This window comes from Entelurus aequoreus, linkage group LG28 (genome assembly GCF_033978785.1).
Source record: "Entelurus aequoreus isolate RoL-2023_Sb linkage group LG28, RoL_Eaeq_v1.1, whole genome shotgun sequence".
Classification (NCBI taxonomy): domain Eukaryota; kingdom Metazoa; phylum Chordata; class Actinopteri; order Syngnathiformes; family Syngnathidae; genus Entelurus; species Entelurus aequoreus.
In genome coordinates this window covers 34478227-34499148 of record NC_084758.1, presented here as the reverse complement: position 1 = coordinate 34499148, position 20922 = coordinate 34478227, and the positions used below count along the sequence as shown (strand labels likewise).

Sequence of the window (20922 nt, the reverse complement as noted above, 5' to 3'; positions counted from 1 at the left end):
GGTACTGGCTCCCATTTTTACAGACTCAGCCGGGGTTTGAACTCACAACCTACCCATCTCAGGGCGGACACTCTAACCACTAGGCCACTGAGTAGGTGGCCTAGTGGTTAGAGTGTAAGGTTAGGTAATTGCCATTTCACGTTCCTTGGAGTAGGATTCGGATGCGTATCTGGCAACCTCAGTCATGGACAGTGGGAGGGGACTACAGAATTTGGACCGTGATTGCAGTACCATATCTGGCCACATTACAACATATGGCTCCTTTAATGTCTGAGCTGAAATACTTCAATCAAACATACCTTGTGTTTTTAGGTGCCTAACCCCATGGTATTATGTGCTTATAAATCAAACGCACCTTAGGATTAAACAGGTTTACTTCTGCCTGGCCTGACCAGGTACTTTAATCAAACGCACCCCTGTGGAGACAGCTTCTCCAGCCAGCCGCTAATGATGGGCGTGGCTCTCTCCGTGAGGGAGGTGTAGCTGGCGTAGGGGGAGATGGTCAAGTCCTCATCGGCGTCATATGCGAGGCGGCTCAGAGGGGGCGGAGCTTCACCGACGGTGCTGTAACCTTCCGACAGAGTGGTTTTGAGATACCTGCACACGCGAATGAGAGTTGATATGACACATGACTCAGAAGACACAGGAGGTCGAAAGCTTTACCCATGATCCTCAGAGTCCCCCGCCCTCGTTGCTCCGCCTCGTCCTGCATCTCTCTGAATGGGAGGATAAAACACATGTGGAGGAGCAATGGAGGAGACGTGGCAAACAAGCGGCGGTCTCACTTCGCTGGCTAGAGGACTGGTTTCTCTTTGGAAGACACTTTCACAATACGGGCTGATGCTGTCCGGGTCGTCTGCGAACGCAAAGAATGAGCTGCCGTGTCGGCGCTACACCGACGGTCACACTCACCTCTGACGGATCCCGACGAGGTGTTGCTTGAATCGCCGCCGCTGCGCGGGGTTGAACGGGCGTCAATAACAACAACCAGCGTTGTGAAGCCATGAGCCAACGTACCTGTTCCTTTCAGGGGTCCTGTCAGATGTTGGTCTTGGCGGAGTGGGAGGAGCCAATGGCTGACTACAGTAACCTCTTCCACTGCCAGGGGCAGCAGACAAAGGCAAAGTACCCCAGTAGATCTCATTGGAGACCATCTCCATCCCGCTAAAGGGTGATCCGGACGTCCTGTCGTTGTCATGACGACCAGGAGATAGAGGTGGCAAAGAAGCAGGTCGGGCAGGTGAGGAAGACGAAGACGACGGCAGGGGCGACTGGCACGAGGTTGCCGGGACACGACGGTGTGTCCTCGGGGGGACGGGAGGCAATGACCCGCCCATTTCTGAAAAAGGCAACCTGCGAATCTGCCCCGCCTCGTCCCTGTCAGCATCTGGGGGCGTGTCCGCAGAGTTCAAGCCTTCACAGACAGAAAAACAGATGGACTCCTGGGAAAGTCTCCTGTGTGGGGCCGGGGCCAAGTCTGGTACAGGAGAGAAGTGGATTGGCGCAGTGCGTCGGCGGTTAAACACCGTCCTGGGTTTGGGGATTGGCTTCACCACAGTTCTGGCAGCCTCTGAACTTGTCAGCATGGCGACGAGGTCTGGAGCCGAACTGTTTCTTAACGCCTCCAAGCCACAGGGACCCGTGGACGCCGCCAACAATGGGCCCCCCTGTGAAGACGCACGTTCTGTCAGGGACTGACAGCGGCCCCTCTGGAGATTGGTAGCGGCTCTCTGATTGGTTGCTTGAGCTTCCCTCCTCTGAATGTACGACACCAGACGCAGGATTCTCTTCCGATGTCCAGTGGCCGTTATTCCCAGGCTTACCAGGGCGTCATGATCCAAGTAAGTCAAGTCTTTAGCCAATAGGAGACCCGCTCTCTGGAAGGAGTCCAGGTACCTGCAGGGAAGCAGAGTCAGTGCATTCAAAATGTTTGTTCCTATTAATTCTCACCTCTCCAGATGGATGCCAGCCAGGAGAGCTTCAACCGCCGTGTTAGCATCCAGCGACGCCATGACGACCATCGTCGGCTCGGGTCTGAGCGTCGTCTCCCGCCGCCATCACTGACGCCCGCAACGGCCTTTCATCTCAGCTCGTCAGCCTGTGGCACCAAAACGCTTAGATAATAGCATGTTAGCACAGGTTGACCTTTCGTCTTTAGAACGTCTGTTGGTTATTCGTAAGTGAAAAAGTAAGACAAAAGATGAAGAAGATCGGGTAGAAGAGCGTGAAAGTATTCTAATTGTTCATATGATGGAATGATTGGAGAATGCGGGAAGAACTGTGGACACTCTTGTGATCTGGATAACATTGGACTGTCTGCCCCGCAGGATGAATTTGAGGACCAGTCATAGACTATTTAGAGTGAAAAGCAAATTTTCTTTTCACTGGCATACAAAACATTCTAACTTGGATTGTTTCCCTGGCTTCGAGACTCTCCCGAAGGACACAACAAACTCCCTTCTTGTCTCTCATGGACACACACCTGTTGTTGTTGACTTTGGACTAGCGACTGCACGACATCAAGGCCGCGGAACAGAGACACACTGCAGGCTTACACACACACATGCATCCACAAAAAATATACGCCACACACACATACCCCACCTCCCATCCAACGCCCTTGATGCGAATCTCTTAGGGGTGATGGACAGCTGGGCAACACCTAAAGAGCTGCAGCCCGCCACCATGGCCCCCACTCCCTCCCCTCTGTTGCAAGTCTGGAGATGTATGTTGTAATATGTATATGTGCTTTGCTATGGAGGTTTTTTCCCACTCCAGACTGGGCCCCTTTAGGAGCCCAGTCTAGATTGTATTGTTTTACTCATCCTACCTCAGCGTTTACCTTTTCCCCATCTTTTACGGGGCACCTTGTGGCGACCAATCAGCGTTTCTGTTCTGTAACCCTGTACACTGTTTGTTTGTCTAGTCTTGTTCTGTAACCCTGTACACTGTTTGTTTGTCTAGTCTTGTTCTGTAACCCTGTACACTGTTTGTTTGTCTAGTCTTGTTCTGTAACCATGTACACTGTTTGTTTATCTAATCTTGTTCTGTAACCCTGTACACTGTTTGTTTGTCTAGTCTTGTTCTGTAACCCTGTGCACTGTTTGTTTGTCTAGTCTTGTTCTGTAACCCTGTACACTGTTTGTTTGTCTAGTCTTGTTCTGTAACCCTGTACACTGTTTGTTTGTCTAGTCTTGTTCTGTAACCCTGTACACTGTTTGTTTGTCTCGTCTTGTTCTGTAACCCTGTACACTGTTTGTTTGTCTAGTCTTGTTCTGTAACCCTGTACACTGTTTGTTTGTCTAGTCTTGTTCTGTAACCCTGTACACTGTTTGTTTATCTAATCTTGTTCTGTAACCCTGTACACTGTTTGTTTGTCTAGTCTTGTTCTGTAACCCTGTACACTGTTTGTTTGTCTAATCTTGTTCTTTAACCCTGTACACTGTTTGTTTGTCTAGTCTTGTTCTGTAACCCTGTACACTGTTTGTTTGTCTAGTCTTGTTCTGTAACCCTGTACACTGTTTGTTTGTCTAGTCTTGTTCTGTAACCCTGTACACTGTTTGTTTGTCTCATCTTGTTCTGTAACCATGTACACTGTTTGTTTGTCTAGTCTTGTTCTGTAACCCTGTACACTGTTTGTTTGTCTAGTCTTGTTCTGTAACCCTGTACACTGTTTGTTTGTCTAGTCTTGTTCTGTAACCCTGTACACTGTTTGTTTGTCTAGTCTTGTTCTGTAACCCTGTACACTGTTTGTTTGTCTAGTCTTGTTCTGTAACCCTGTACACTGTTTGTTTGTCTAGTCTTGTTCTGTAACCCTGTACACTGTTTGTTTGTCTAGTCTTGTTCTGTAACCCTGTACACTGTTTGTTTGTCTAGTCTTGTTCTGTAACCCTGTACACTGTTTGTTTGTCTCATCTTCAACAGGTTTGTGCTGAAAACAAAGTTTTCTTGTACTTGTGCAATGACAATAAAGACCTACCTACCTATTAATCTTGCATCGATCGCCTCTGAGCCGTGATAGAGCAGCCAACACAATCTTAGTACTGTGTGTCTGCGGCTGCCACCTCCTCGGGATGGGGGCGGGGCCACTGTGATGGCGACAAAAAGTGCGCTGTTAGTGACCCAGTGGCGAACATCAATGGCCGACTTTGTCCGGCGAGCAGCTGATGAAGACAGACCAATCACAGCCTGACAAGCTGCCACATGACTTAGGAGGAAGTAAACACACACACACTTCCTGAAGTTGATGGGTGGAGTGTGTTTCCTGACAAAAGTCTGGAATGCGTCAACTTTGACCCCTGTGTATGCCACCTGAATGGTCGGCTGGACTTTTGGAAAGTGGACATGAGGGACGTTTTGAGGTTTTTCTGTATTTTGGAAGAAATGTCTCCGATTGTCCACGGAACTTCCCGGATCAGAACAAAGGCTTTAATGCGTTCCAGTTAAAAGGTGTTCGTTCTCTCAAGTACTGATACTTACAAAATACAAAACCCAAAACCAGTGACAACTTCCACGTTGTGTAGATGGTAAATAAAAAGAGAATACAACAAATCCTTTTCAACTTCTATTCAATTGAATAGACTGCAAAGACAAGATATTTCATGTTCACACTGAGAAACTTTGGTATTTTTTGGCAAATATTAGCTCATTTGGAATTTGATGCCTGCACCATGTTTCAAAAAAGCTGGCACAAGTGGCAAAAAAGAGTGAGAAAGTGGAGGAATGCTCATCAAAGAGTTATTTGGAACATCCCACAGGTGAACAGGCTAATTGGGAACAGGTGGGTGCCATGATTGGGTATAAAAGCAGCTTCCGTGAAATGCTCAGTCGTTCACAAACAAGGACGGGGTCGAGGGTCACCACTTTGTCAACAAATGCCTGAGCAAATTGTTTAAGGACAACATTTCTCAAGCGGATATTGCAAGGAATTTAGGGATTTCCGTAATATCATCAAAAGGTTCAGAGAATCTGGAGAAATCACTGCACGTAAGCCATGATATTACGCACCTTGGATCCTTCAGGCGGTACTGCATTCAAAAGAGACATCAGTGTGTAAAGGATATCACCACATGGGCTCAGGAACACTTCAGAAAACCACTGTCAGTAACCACAGTTGGTCGCTACATCTGTAAGTGCAAGTTAAAACTCTACTATGCAAAGCCAAAGCCATTTATCAACAACACCCAGAAACGCCGCCGGTCCATCTTGGCCCGAGCTCATCTAAGATGGACTGATGCAAAGTGTAATAGAGTTCTGTGGTCTGACGAGTCCACATTTCAAATTGTTTTTGGAAACTGTGGACGTCGTGTCCTCCGGACCAAAGAGGAAAAGAACCTTTCGGTTTGTTCTAGGCGCAAAGTATAAAAGGCAGCATGTGTGATGGTATGGGGGTGTATTAGTGGCCAAGACATGGGTAACTTACACATCTGTGAAGGCACCATTAATGCTGAAAGGTACATACAGCTTTTGGAGCAACATATGTTGCCATCCAAGCAACGGTATAATGGACGCCCCTGCTTATTTCAGCAAGACAATGCCGAGCCACGTGTTATAACAGCGTGGCTTCATAGTAAAAGAGTGCGGGTACTAGACTGGCCTGCCTGTAGTCTCCCATTGAAGATGTGTGAAGGCTGAAATATGAGAAGGGAGACTGTTGAACAACTTAAGCTGTACATCAAGCAAGAATGGGAAAGAATTCCACTTCAAAAATGTGTCTCCTCACTTCCCAAACCTTTACTGGGTGTTGTTAAAAGGAAAGGCCATGTAACACAAGTGGTAAAAATGCCTTTTTTGCAATGTGTTGCTGCCATTAAATTCCAATTCATGATTATTTGCAAAAAAATACCAAAGTTTCTCAGTGTGAACATGAAATATCTTGTCTTTGCAGTCTATTCAATTGAATAGAAGTTGACAAGGATTTGTTGTCTTCTCTTTTTATTTACCATTTACACAACGTGACAACTTCACTGCTTTACATTTTAAAGAAGACAACGAGCCAGATCCTTTTCTATTGCTATGGTAACACCATCGAAGTTAGTTTGTCCTAGGCTGCCATTGGTCACCTTGACAAAAGCCCGCCCACCTGTCACTCAGATGAGAGCGAGGCGGGCGAGCGAGCCGGCGGACACACAAGAAGGATTGTTCTCCCTCTGCAACTACATGACATCAACCGCGAACGTGCTAACGAGGAACTTCAACAAGTCACATGACACATGCTGCTAAAAAAACAAACCGTCTCTTCCATCACAGGAAGGCACGCCTAAAGGCGGAGCAGATGATTGGCGGACAGAGAAATGTCCTCCATTGTTGTGCTTTGACATCTGGTGTCCTCGCCATGCTGGAGACGTCCTGCGAGGGACCTGGACCGGACCTGATGGGGCTCACTCTGCGGGCGGCACACCAGAAAGTCCGGGTGTTGCTGACACACCTGCGGGCAGCACACCAGAAAGTCCGGGTGTTGCTGACACACCTGCAGACCACAATTGAGAACCACTGGACCAGGGCTATCAACTACTAGTTGAACCAGTACAACTATAGTACACAAACCTGTGCAACCAGTAGTTTAACTAATGCAACTGGTACAACTAACCAGTTGAACCAGTACAACAAACCATTTTGGAAGCTAAATAACTATAGTACAACAAGTACAACCAGTAGCCTACAACTAACCAGTTCAACCAGTATTGAACCCAAACAAGCAAAACATGTGCAACCACCAATAGCCTACAATTAGTGCAAACAGCACAACTAACCAGCTAAACCAGTACAATTAAATTGTGCAACCAGTCCAACTAACAAGTAAAGAACCAGTACAACTAAGAAATAGGTAAAACCTCACCAACCAGTCAGCTACATATAACTAGCGCCAACGGTACTACTAACAAATATAAAACCAGCACAATTATAGTGAAACAGGCTACAACTAACTTGTGCAACCAGTACAACCAGTAGATTGCAACCAGTACAACTATAGTGAAACAAGTGCAACCAGTACAACTAACCAGTAAAACTATAGTACAAGTAGAACCAGTAAAACCAGTAGGTTACAACCAGTACAACTAACCAGTATAGAAGCAGTACGACTACAGTACAAGTAAAACCAGTACAACCAGTAGATTGCAACCAGTACAACTATAGTGAAGCAAGTGAAACATGTGCAACCAGTATAACTAACCAGTACAAAACCCGTACAACTATAGTACAAGTAGAAGCAGTAAAACCAGTAGGCTACAACCAGTACAACTAACCAGTATAGAAGCAGTGCAACTACAGTACAAGTAAAACCAGTACAACCAGTAGGCTACAACCAGTAGATTGCAACCAGTACAACTATAGTGAAACATGTGCAACCAGTATAACTAACCAGTACAACTATAGTACAAGTAGAACCAGTAGGCTACAACCAGTAGATTGCAACCAGTACAACTATAGTGAAACATGTGCAACCAGTATAACTAACCAGTACAACTATAGTACAAGTAGAACCAGTAAAACCAGTAGGCTACAACCAGTAGATTGCAACCAGTACAACTATAGTGAAACATGTGCAACCAGTATAACTAACCAGTACAACTATAGTACAAGTAGAACCAGTAAAACCAGTAGGCTACAACCAGTAGATTGCAACCAGTACAACTATAGTGAAACATGTGCAACCAGTATAACTAACCAGTACAAAACCAGTACAACTATAGTACAAGTAGAACCAGTAAAACCAGTAGGCTACAACCAGTAGATTGCAACCAGTACAACTATAGTGAAACATGTGCAACCAGTATAACTAACCAGTACAACTATAGTACAAGTAGAACCAGTAAAACCAGTAGGCTACAACCAGTAGATTGCAACCAGTACAACTATAGTGAAACATGTGCAACCAGTATAACTAACCAGTACAACTATAGTACAAGTAGAAGCAGTAAATGTCCGGGTGTTGTTGACACACCTGCGGGCAAGCACAAGATGTGCTGACTGGAAAAAGGTCTTCAACAGGAAACGGCGAGTGGATGACGATGACATCATAGCAGGGAGTTTCTGAAGAGGAAGACGCGTTGGTCCGACATCCTGTTAGTGTTTGTGAGACAATACATGCTGCCTGCCAGCAGGGGATTGCTGGACACCGGAAAGGAAGCAGATATCTTTTCCTTCACTGCTGCCTTGAAGACAGATCCTTACTTGTTGTCTTATCTACACACACATGCTTGTTGTTCTATTTGGCCATTAATGATGATAATCATGGAGGTGTCGTCCTAACTCTACTGTATAACCAACCAGTACAAGCAACCAGTACAACCATTTAAAAACAATGCAACAAGTAGCCTCAAAGTGCGACCAGTACAACTAACCAGTATGTAACCAGTATAATTATAGTACAACAAGTACAAAAGCCAAAAGCAGTGAAGTTGTCACGTTGTGTAAATGGTAAATAAAAAGAGAATACAATGATTTGCAAATCCTTTTCAACTTATATTCAATTGAATTGATTGATTGATTGAGACTTTTATTAGTAGGTTGCACAGTGAAGTACATATTCCGTACAATTGACCACTAAATGGTAACACCCGAATAAGTTTTTCAACTTGTTTAAGTCGGGGTCCACTTAAATTGATAATAATAATAAATAAACTACAAAGACAAGATATTTCATGTTCACACTGAAAAACTTGTTTTTTTTGCAAATAATCATGAACTTAGAATTTAATGGCAGCAACTCATTGCAAAAAAGTTGTCACAGGGGCATTTTTTAATTATTTTTAATAAAAATATTTATAATTATTTTTAAATATCTTTAAATATTTTTAATTATTTTTAATTATTTTAAAATATTTTTAATAAAAATATTTTTAATTATTGTTAAATATTTTTAATATTTTAAATTATTTTAATAAAAATATTTATAAATATTTGTAATTTTTTAAAATTATTTTTAAAAAATGTTTTCAATATTTTTCAATATTTTTAATAAAAATATTTGTAAATATTTTTAATTATTTTTAATAAAAATATTTTAAATTATTTTTAAATATTTGTAATTATTTGTAATTATTTTTAAAATTTTTTTAAAAAAAATTCAAAATTATTTTCAAGTATTTTAATAAAAATATTTTTAAATATTTGTAATTATTTATAATAAAAATATTTTAATTTTTATTTTATTTTAAAATATTTACAATTTTTTAAAAATATTTATAATTTTTAAATATTTTTAATTATTTTTAAATTATTTTCAAATATTTTTAATTATTTTTAATAAAAATATTTTTAATTATTTTTAATAAAAATATATATTTTTATTTTTATTTTTTTGAAATATTTTTAATTATTTTTAAATATATTTAAATATTTTTAATTATTTTTTATTATTTTTAATTTTTAAATATTTTTAATTATTTTTAATTATACCACTGTGTTACATGGCCTTTCCTTTTAACAACACTCAGTAAACGTTTGGGAACTGAGGAGACACACTTTTGAAGCTTTTCAGGTGGAATTTATTTCCCATTCTTGCTTGATGTACAGCTTAAGTTGTTCAACAGTCCGGGGTGTCCGTTTTCAATGGGAGACAGGTCTGGACTACAGGCAGGCCAGTCTAGTACCCGCACTCTTTTACTATTCAGTCCATCTTAGATGAGCTCGGGGCCAGCGAAGCGTTTCTGGGTGTTGTTGATAAATGGCTTTGGCTTTGCATAGTAGAGTTTTAACTTGCACTTACAGATGTAGCGACCAACTGTAGTTACTGACAGTGGTTTACTGAAGTGTTCCTGAGCCCATGTGGTGATATCCTTTACACACTGATGTCGTTTTTTTTTTTGATGAAGTAACGCCTGTTGCAAGAATATATTTCAATTTAAAAAGAGTTACAAAAAGAGACAACTGGAATTATATCAAACTGATTTTTGATTTTGATTGGACGTGGACTTCAATGAATACGTCCCCTTAAAAATGAGACTGAGCAAGTTCCTAAGAGCCTTTTAAACTTAGTGCTTCTTAACTAGTGGGGCAGCCTGAGATGTCGGGGGAAAGGGGGGGGCGTGAGAGGCAATAGCGTAATAACCTCTTGAAAGTTGGTGAATAACTAGCTTGACTAGTGCAGATCAAAAAATAAACAATAACTTCAGGGGTGGGTGAAAAACTGTGGGAAAAAATTCTGTCTGGCATGACAGAAAATAATTGAGAACCACTGGATGAGGGCTATTAACTACTAGTTTAACCAGTACAACTATAATACACAAACCTGTGCAACCAGTAGTTTAACTAATGCAACTGGTACAACTACTAGTTTAACCAGTACAACTATAGTACACAAACCTGTGCAACCAGTAGTTTAACTAATGCAACTGCTACAACTACTAGTTTAACCAGTACAACTATAGTACACAAACCTGTGCAACCAGTAGTTTAACTAATGCAACTGGTACAACTAACCATTTTGGAAGCTAAATAACTATAGTACAACAAGTACAACCAGTAGCCTACAACTAACTCGTGCAACCGGTACAACTAACCAGTTGAACCAGTATTGAACCCAAACAAGCAAAACATGTGCAACCACCAATAGCCTACAATTAGTGCAAACAGCACAACTAACCAGCTAAACCAGTACAATTAAATTGTGCAACCAGTCCAACTAACAAGTAAAGAACCAGTACAACTAAGAAATAGGTAAAACCTCACCAACCAGTCAGCTACATATAACTAGTGCCAACGGTACTACTAACCAGTATAAAACCAGCACAATTATAGTGAAACAGGCTACAACTAACTTGTGCAACCAGTAGATTGCAACCAGTACAACTATAGTGAAACAAGTGAAACCAGTACAAAACCAGTATAACTATAGTACAAGTAGAACCAGTAAAACCAGAATGCTACAACCAGTACAACTGGTCACAATGTTATTAAACAAGTAAATCAGTACAACCAGTGGGCTAGAACCAGTACAACTAACCAGTATAGAACCAGTACAACTATAGTACAAGTAAAACCAGTACAACTAACCAGTATAGAACCAGTACAACTATAGTACAAGTAAAACCAGTGCAACTAACCAGTATAGAACCAGTACAACTATAGTACAAGTAAAACCAGTACAACTAACCAGTATAGAACCAGTATGACTATAGTACAAGTAAAACCAGTACAACTAACCAGTATAGCACCAGTACAACTATAGTACAAGTAAAACCAGTACAACTAACCAGTATAGAACCAGTACGACTATAGTACAAGTAAAACCAGTACAACTAACCAGTATAGAACCAGTACGATTATAGTACAAGTAAAACAAGTATAGTACCAGTACGACTATAGTACAAGTAAAACCAGTACAACTAACCAGTATATAACCAGTACAACTATAGTACAGGTAAAACTAGTACAACTAACCAGTATAGTAGTACAACCAACCAGTACAACCAGTAGGCTACAACCAGTACAACTGGTCACAATGTTATTAAACAAGTAGAACCAGTCAGTAAGTTTAAACCAGTTCCACCAGTCGCTTAGTATTTCACCAAACCAGTAAAACCAGTCTAGCTGCGTGCTTCCGGTTCTGATCCAAAGGCGACCACTTTGTGCCAGGGCTGGAACCTAACTTGACGCGGTCACTCACGTCCTCTCCGGTCCACTTCCTGTCCGCCAGACCTGCATCCAGACCGAGCAAGAACCAACAACAAGGTCCGCTGCGTCCGACAGAAAATTCTGGAAGTTCTGGGAGTTCTGGAAGGAAAACACGCCGGTCAGCTGCAGAGGCGTCAAACCGCAACAATAGCGACTTCCGTTATTTCCGGCTTTTCTTTCAAAATAAAACTCCCTCTGTTGAGCCACATAGAATTTTCACCAGTGACGTTGAATCCAGGTTTAAATACGTATTTCACGTAGTAAAATACAACACGCTAAGGTTTTAAATGTACTTATATATTTTTAACACAACAATATTAAAAACAAGATTCAAATATTATCCTTAGCTCCACCAATGACTGAATAAAAACAAAAATAAATAAATATAAAACCAATATAAAAACAATATAAAAATAAATATGATTAAAAACGATTTTCAATGGTAAAACCAATTAAACCAGTAAATATAAATCAAAATTAAAACATTTAAAAAAAAATTTAAATAATAAAAAATAAAAATACAATTTAAAACAATTTTAAAAAATTAAAAAAATATTAAAAAAATTTTTTGACAAAAATTAAAAAAAATTAAAAAAATAAGACAACAATTTCAAAAAATTAAAAAAAAAATTAAAATAATTTAAAAAAAATTACCAAATATTGAAAAAAATTTAAAAAATTAAGATTTTTGAAAAAATTAAGATTTTTTTAAAAAATTACAAAAAATTACAAAAAATGTAATAAAATTTAAAAAATTACAAAAAATATTGGAAAAAAAAATAAAAGAATAAAAACAATTAAAAACAATTAATAATTTTTAAAAAATTACATTTTTTAAAAGAAATTAAAACAATTTAAATAAATAAAATACAATAAATAAAAAATTAAAAAAATTACAAAAAATTTTACAAAAATTACAAAAAATTTTACAAAAATTACAAAAAATATTTAAAAAATCACAAAAACTATTCTATAAAATTTTAAACTATTAAAAACATTTCACAAAATTTCCTGAAACTTCTAAAAAATTCTATAAAATTAAACATTTTTTTTACAATTAAAAAAAATAAATAAATAAATAAACATTTTAAAAAATAGTTTTGACCAGTCTGTACGCGTGCTCATCATCACCAAACTCAATTTGGTCTGACCAATCCCGCCTTCCCTTCGCATGCACGCCAGAGCAGGGTTTGACTTCCAAACCTTTGGATGGAAACGTTTTATCCAGACAATACATTTTAATTTTGCTTGTTTAAAGACTTAACGTGGGACATGACACACAAGTCTGCTTCAGGTTGCGGTTTTGTGTGAAGCAGCGCGGGAAGGAGCTGCGCTTGCTTGGCGCTTTTGCTGGTGTTGTGATGCAGACAGGAAGTGCAAGGCCCGACGAGCTGGTGGAGTTTCCTCTTGGCTGCCGAGCGACAGGAAACGGGAAGTGTCTGAAACAATACGGAGCTGCACGTACAAACAAAAGGAGGAAGTCACACTTGACCGGACATCTCCGAGCTCCTGTTTGCCGCCTCGGTGTCACGTGCACGAGCGCGTGCACGGCCCATTTAAACAGGTGGGGGGGCGGGGCGGGCATTCGTCTAATCACCTTGTCAACCTTTGACCTGAAGGTGCACGCTTATATAAAGTCATGACACAAACATCAAAAAAGCACTTTTTTGTAAAGCCATGAAAAATACACAAATGTGCATGACAAGCATGATGTGATGTCATCAGCACGTCAAAGTGCTTCACGCACACGGCCGCAGAAAAGCTTGACGTTGCCATGGTAACCACAGAATAAGTTGTGATGATGCCACACTCGGGTCATCAGTACACACCAATTAGTACACCGTACTAGGGTTGTGCAGTATACCGGTATTAGTATAGTACCGTGATACTAATGAATCATATTCCGTACTATACCGCCCTCTAAAAAGTGCCGGTCCCCCGTCGTCGTCACGTGGTGACAATGCTATTTTTTGCGAGCAGAGGAGCATGTTGGGCAGCGCACGCACACAGAGTACTTACAAGCAGACACAGTGTGTAGACAGAAAAGGGAGAATGGACGCATTTTGGTGAAAAAAGTAGAGATAAAGGTGAAGTTCTAACACTGAAACACCCTCAGGAAGAGCTGCTTTAACACATAAGAGAAATATAAAGTGAATTATATTTATATAGCGCTTTTCTCTAGTGACTCAAAGTGCTTTTACATAGTGAAAGCCAATATCTAAGTTCCATTTAAAGCAGTGTGGGTGGCACTGGGAGCAGGTGGGTCAAGTGTCTTGCCCAAGGACACAACGGCAGTGACTAGGATGGCGGAGGCGGGGATCGAACCTGGAACCCTCAAGTTGCCTTCACGGCCACTCTACCAACCGAGCTATACATCCATCTACAGTGTTTTAGCTACTTCTAAATCACTAATCCTGGTCTCCATGGCGACAAATAGTACGTTTCTTACAAGTAGCATTATCACTGGAGGATGAGGAATAGCTAAACATGCTTCACTACACACCATGGGGGGGATACAATAGCCCACCGGTGTCATTGCTAACAAAAGCCAGCGTGCCTGAATGTAAACAAACGCCATTTGGTGGATCTACACCTGACATCCACTGTAATGATACCAAGTACAGGAGCGCATCTAGTCGATACTACGATAGTGATATTTTGATAAACAATCATAAATGAATCTTTCAGCACATACACAATGTTGACATCTATAGTTATATTTTGACAAACAATTACACACCTATTTAAAAATACCACCTTAACATTTGACAACCAAACAATTATACACCTATTTAATAATACCACCTTAACATCTGACAACCAAACAATTATACACCTATTTAATAATACCACCTTAACATGTGACAACCAAACAATTATACACCTATTTAATAATACCACCTTAACATGTGACAACAAAACAATTATACACCTATTTAATAATACCACCTTAACATTTGACAACCAAACAATTACACACCTATTTAATAATACCACCTTAACATCTGACAACCAAACAATTATACACCTATTTAATAATACCACCTTAACATGTGACAACCAAACAATTATACACCTATTTAATAATACCACCTTAACATTTGACAACAAAACAATTATACACTTATTTAATAATACCACCTTAACATGTGACAACCAAACAATTATACACCTATTTAATAATACCACCTTAACATGTGACAACCAAACAATTATACACCTATTTAATAATACCACCTTAACATTTGACAACCAAACAATTATACGCCTATTTAATAATACCACCTTAACATGTGACAACCAAACAACTACACACCTATTTAATAATACCACCTTAACATTTGACAACCAAACAATTATACGCCTATTTAATAATACCACCTTAACATTTGACAACCAAACAACTACAAACCTATTTAATAATACCACCTTAACATGTGACAACCAAACAATTACACAAAGCGACTCGGTAAAGAATCTGGGTATTATCTTCCACCCAACTCTCTGGTTTGAGTCACACATTAAGAGTGTTACTAAAACGGCCTTCTTTCATCTCCGTAATATCGCTAAAATGTGTTCCATATTGTCCACTAGCGACGCTGAGATTATTCATGCGTTCGTTACTTCTCGTCTCCATTACTGTAACGTTTTATTTCCATGTCTCCTTATGTCTAGCATTCAAATATTACACTTGCTACAAAATGCGGCTGCTAGACTTTTGACAAGAAAGTTTGATCATATTACACCTATACTGTATATACCTTTATATACATATATATATACCTATACTGTATATATATATATATATATATATATATATATATATATATATATATATATATATATATATATATATATATATATATATATGACTGGACTCTCTCAATATTATGTTAGATCCACTATGGACTGGACTCTCACACTTATGTTAGATCCACTATGGACTGGACTCTTACAATATTATGCTAGATCCACTATGGACTGGACTCTCACACTATTATGTTAGATCCACTATGGACTGGACTCTCACACTATGAACTAGATCCACTATGGACTGGACTCTCACACTATTATGTTAGATCCACTATGGACTGGACTCTCACACTATTATGTTAGATCCACTATGGACTGGACTCTCTCACTATTATGTTAGATCCACTATGGACTGGACTCTCTCACTATTATGTTAGATCCACTATGGACTGGACTCTCACACTATTATGTTAGATCCACTATGGACTGGACTCTCACTATTATGTTAGATCCACTATGGACTGGACTCTCACTATTATGTTAGATCCACTATGGACTGGACTTTCACACTATTATGTTAGATCCACTATGGACTGGACTCTCACACTATTATGTTAGATCCACTATGGACTGGACTTTCACACTATTATGTTAGATCCACTATGGACTGGACTCTCACACTATTATGTTAGATCCACTATGGACTGGACTCTCACACTATTATGTTAGATCCACTATGGACTGGACTTTCACACTATTATGTTAGATCCACTATGGACTGGACTCTCACACTATTATGTTAGATCCACTATGGACTGGACTTTCACACTATTATGTTAGATCCACTATGGACTGGACTCTCACACTATTATGTTAGATCCACTATGGACTGGACTTTCACACTATTATGTTAGATCCACTATGGACTGGACTCTCACACTATTATGTAAGATCCACTATGGACTGGACTCTCACACTATTATGTTAGATTCACTATGGACTGGACTCTCTCACTATTATGCTAGATCCACTATGGACTGGACTCTCACACTATTATGTTAGATCCACTATGGACTGGACTCTCACACTATTATGTTAGATCCACTATGGACTGGACTCTCACTATTATGTTAGATCCACTATGGACTGGACTCTCACTATTATGTTAGATCCACTATGGACTGGACTCTCACACTATTATGTTAGATCCACTATGGACTGGACTCTCACTATTATGTTAGATCCACTATGGACTGGACTCTCACACTATTATGTTAGATCCACTATGGACTGGACTCTCACACTATTATGTTAGATCCACTATAGACTGGACTCTCACTATTATGTTAGATCCACTATGGACTGGACTCTCACTATTATGTTAGATCCACTATGGACTGGACTCTCACTATTATGTTAGATCCACTATGGACTGGACTCTCACTATTATGTTAGATCCACTATGGACTGGACTCTCACTATTATGTTAGATCCACTATGGACTGGACTCTCACACTATTATGTAAGATCCACTATGGACTGGACTCTCACACTATTATGTTAGATCCACTACGGACTGGACTCTCTCACTATTATGCTAGATCCACTATGGACTGGACTCTCACACTATTATGTTAGATCCACTATGGACTGGACTCTCACACTATTATGTTAGATCCACTATGGACTGGACTCTCACTATTATGTTAGATCCACTATGGACTGGACTCTCACTATTATGTTAGATCCACTATGGACTGGACTCTCACACTATTATGTTAGATCCACTATGGACTGGACTCTCACTATTATGTTAGATCCACTATGGACTGGACTCTCACTATTATGTTAGATCCACTATGGACTGGACTCTCACACTATTATGTTAGATCCACTATAGACTGGACTCTCACTATTATGTTAGATCCACTATGGACTGGACTCTCACTATTATGTTAGATCCACTATGGACTGGACTCTCACTATTATGTTAGATCCACTATGGACTGGACTCTCACTATTATGTTAGATCCACTATGGACTGGACTCTCACTATTATGTTAGATCCACTATGGACTGGACTCTCACTATTATGTTGGATCCACTATGGACTGGACTCTCACTATTATGTTAGATCCACTATGGACTGGACTCTCACTATTATGTTAGATCCACTATGGACTGGACTCTCACTATTATGTTAGATCCACTATGGACTGGACTCTCACACTATTATGTTAGATCCACTATGGACTGGACTTTCACAATTATGTTAGATCCACTATGGACTGGACTCTCACTATTATGTTAGATCCACTATGGACTGGACTCTCACTATTATGTTAGATCCACTATGGACTGGACTCTCACACTATTATGTTAGATCCACTATGGACTGGACTCTCACTATTATGTTAGATCCACTATGGACTGGACTCTCACACTATTATGTTAGATCCACTATGGACTGGACTCTCACACTATTATGTTAGATCCACTATGGACTGGACTCTCACTATTATGTTAGATCCACTATGGACTGGACTCTCACACTATTATGTTAGATCCACTATAGACTGGACTCTCACTATTATGTTAGATCCACTATGGACTGGACTCTCACTATTATGTTAGATCCACTATGGACTGGACTCTCACTATTATGTTAGATCCACTATGGACTGGACTCTCACTATTATGTTAGATCCACTATGGACTGGACTCTCACTATTATGTTAGATCCACTATGGACTGGACTCTCACACTATTATGTAAGATCCACTATGGACTGGACTCTCACACTATTATGTTAGATTCACTATGGACTGGACTCTCTCACTATTATGCTAGATCCACTATGGACTGGACTCTCACACTATTATGTTAGATCCACTATGGACTGGACTCTCACACTATTATGTTAGATCCACTATGGACTGGACTCTCACTATTATGTTAGATCCACTATGGACTGGACTCTCACTATTATGTTAGATCCACTATGGACTGGACTCTCACACTATTATGTTAGATCCACTATGGACTGGACTCTCACTATTATGTTAGATCCACTATGGACTGGACTCTCACACTATTATGTTAGATCCACTATAGACTGGACTCTCACTATTATGTTAGATCCACTATGGACTGGACTCTCACTATTATGTTAGATCCACTATGGACTGGACTCTCACTATTATGTTAGATCCACTATGGACTGGACTCTCACTATTATGTTAGATCCACTATGGACTGGACTCTCACTATTATGTTAGATCCACTATGGACTGGACTCTCACTATTATGTTAGATCCACTATGGACTGGACTCTCACTATTATGTTAGATCCACTATGGACTGGACTCTCACTATTATGTTAGATCCACTATGGACTGGACTCTCACTATTATGTTAGATCCACTATGGACTGGACTCTCACACTATTATGTTAGATCCACTATGGACTGGACTTTCACAATTATGTTAGATCCACTATGGACTGGACTCTCACTATTATGTTAGATCCACTATGGACTGGACTCTCACTATTATGTTAGATCCACTATGGACTGGACTCTCACACTATTATGTTAGATCCACTATGGACTGGACTCTCACACTTATGTTAGATCCACTATGGACTGGACTCTTACAATATTATGCTAGATCCACTATGGACTGGACTCTCACACTATTATGTTAGATCCACTATGGACTGGACTCTCACACTATGAACTAGATCCACTATGGACTGGACTCTCACACTATTATGTTAGATCCACTATGGACTGGACTCTCACACTATTATGTTAGATCCACTATGGACTGGACTCTCTCACTATTATGTTAGATCCACTATGGACTGGACTCTCTCACTATTATGTTAGATCCACTATGGACTGGACTCTCACACTATTATGTTAGATCCACTATGGACTGGACTCTCACTATTATGTTAGATCCACTATGGACTGGACTCTCACTATTATGTTAGATCCACTATGGACTGGACTTTCACACTATTATGTTAGATCCACTATGGACTGGACTCTCACACTATTATGTTAGATCCACTATGGACTGGACTTTCACACTATTATGTTAGATCCACTATGGACTGGACTCTCACACTATTATGTTAGATCCACTATGGACTGGACTCTCACACTATTATGTTAGATCCACTATGGACTGGACTTTCACACTATTATGTTAGATCCACTATGGACTGGACTCTCACACTATTATGTTAGATCCACTATGGACTGGACTTTCACACTATTATGTTAGATCCACTATGGACTGGACTCTCACACTATTATGTTAGATCCACTATGGACTGGACTTTCACACTATTATGTTAGATCCACTATGGACTGGACTCTCACACTATTATGTAAGATCCACTATGGACTGGACTCTCACACTATTATGTTAGATTCACTATGGACTGGACTCTCTCACTATTATGCTAGATCCACTATGGACTGGACTCTCACACTATTATGTTAGATCCACTATGGACTGGACTCTCACACTATTATGTTAGATCCACTATGGACTGGACTCTCACTATTATGTTAGATCCACTATGGACTGGACTCTCACTATTATGTTTAGATCCACTATGGACTGGACTCTCACACTATTATGTTAGATCCACTATGGACTGGACTCTCACTATTATGTTAGATCCACTATGGACTGGACTCTCACACTATTATGTTAGATCCACTATAGACTGGACTCTCACTATTATGTTAGATCCACTATGGACTGGACTCTCACTATTATGTTAGATCCACTATGGACTGGACTCTCACTATTATGTTAGATCCACTATGGACTGGACTCTCACTATTATGTTAGATCCACTATGGACTGGACTCTCACTATTATGTTAGATCCACTATGGACTGGACTCTCACACTATTATGTAAGATCCACTATGGACTGGACTCTCACACTATTATGTTAGATCCACTACGGACTGGACTCTCTCACTATTATGCTAGATCCACTATGGACTGGACTCTCACACTATTATGTTAGATCCACTATGGACTGGACTCTCACACTATTATGTTAGATCCACTATGGACTGGACTCTCACTATTATGTTAGATCCACTATGGACTGGACTCTCACTATTATGTTAGATCCACTATGGACTGGACTCTCACACTATTATGTTAGATCCACTATGGACTGGACTCTCACTATTATGTTAGATCCACTATGGACTGGACTCTCACTATTATGTTAGATCCACTATGGACTGGACTCTCACACTATTATGTTAGATCCACTATAGACTGGACTCTCACTATTATGTTAGATCCACTATGGACTGGACTCTCACTATTATGTTAGATCCACTATGGACTGGACTCTCACTATTATGTTAGATCCACTATGGACTGGACTCTCACTATTATGTTAGATCCACTATGGACTGGACTCTCACTATTATGTTAGATCCACTATGGACTGGACTCTCACTATTATGTTAGATCCACTATGGACTGGACTCTCACTATTATGTTA

At 39.8% G+C, this 20922-nt stretch overlaps 1 protein-coding gene across 4 annotated transcripts in view; it reads right to left on the bottom strand.

Annotated features, from left to right (window-relative positions):
• LOC133644918 (arf-GAP with Rho-GAP domain, ANK repeat and PH domain-containing protein 3-like) overlaps window positions 1–11758 on the bottom strand; it is a 40139-nt gene extending 28381 nt beyond the window's left edge. For 3 of the 4 annotated variants that reach the window (XR_009824850.1, XM_062039675.1, XM_062039677.1), the window contains exons 1-8: window positions 11612–11758; window positions 3984–4088; window positions 1951–2098; window positions 1018–1896; window positions 913–953; window positions 786–856; window positions 664–716; window positions 415–597 (exon numbers count right to left, since the gene is read on the bottom strand). Coding sequence is in view for 3 of the 4 variants with exons in the window: in XM_062039675.1 (XP_061895659.1) it covers window positions 415–597; window positions 664–716; window positions 786–856; window positions 913–953; window positions 1018–1896; window positions 1951–2021 (1298 nt within the window). In the remaining variant the exon portion in view is untranslated. Of the gene's footprint in view, window positions 1–414; window positions 598–663; window positions 717–785; window positions 857–912; window positions 954–1017; window positions 1897–1950; window positions 2099–3979; window positions 4089–11611 lie in introns of all 4 variants that reach the window. The other variant, XM_062039676.1, reaches the window with a different exon arrangement.
• Between the last annotated feature and the right edge of the window lie 9164 nt (window positions 11759–20922).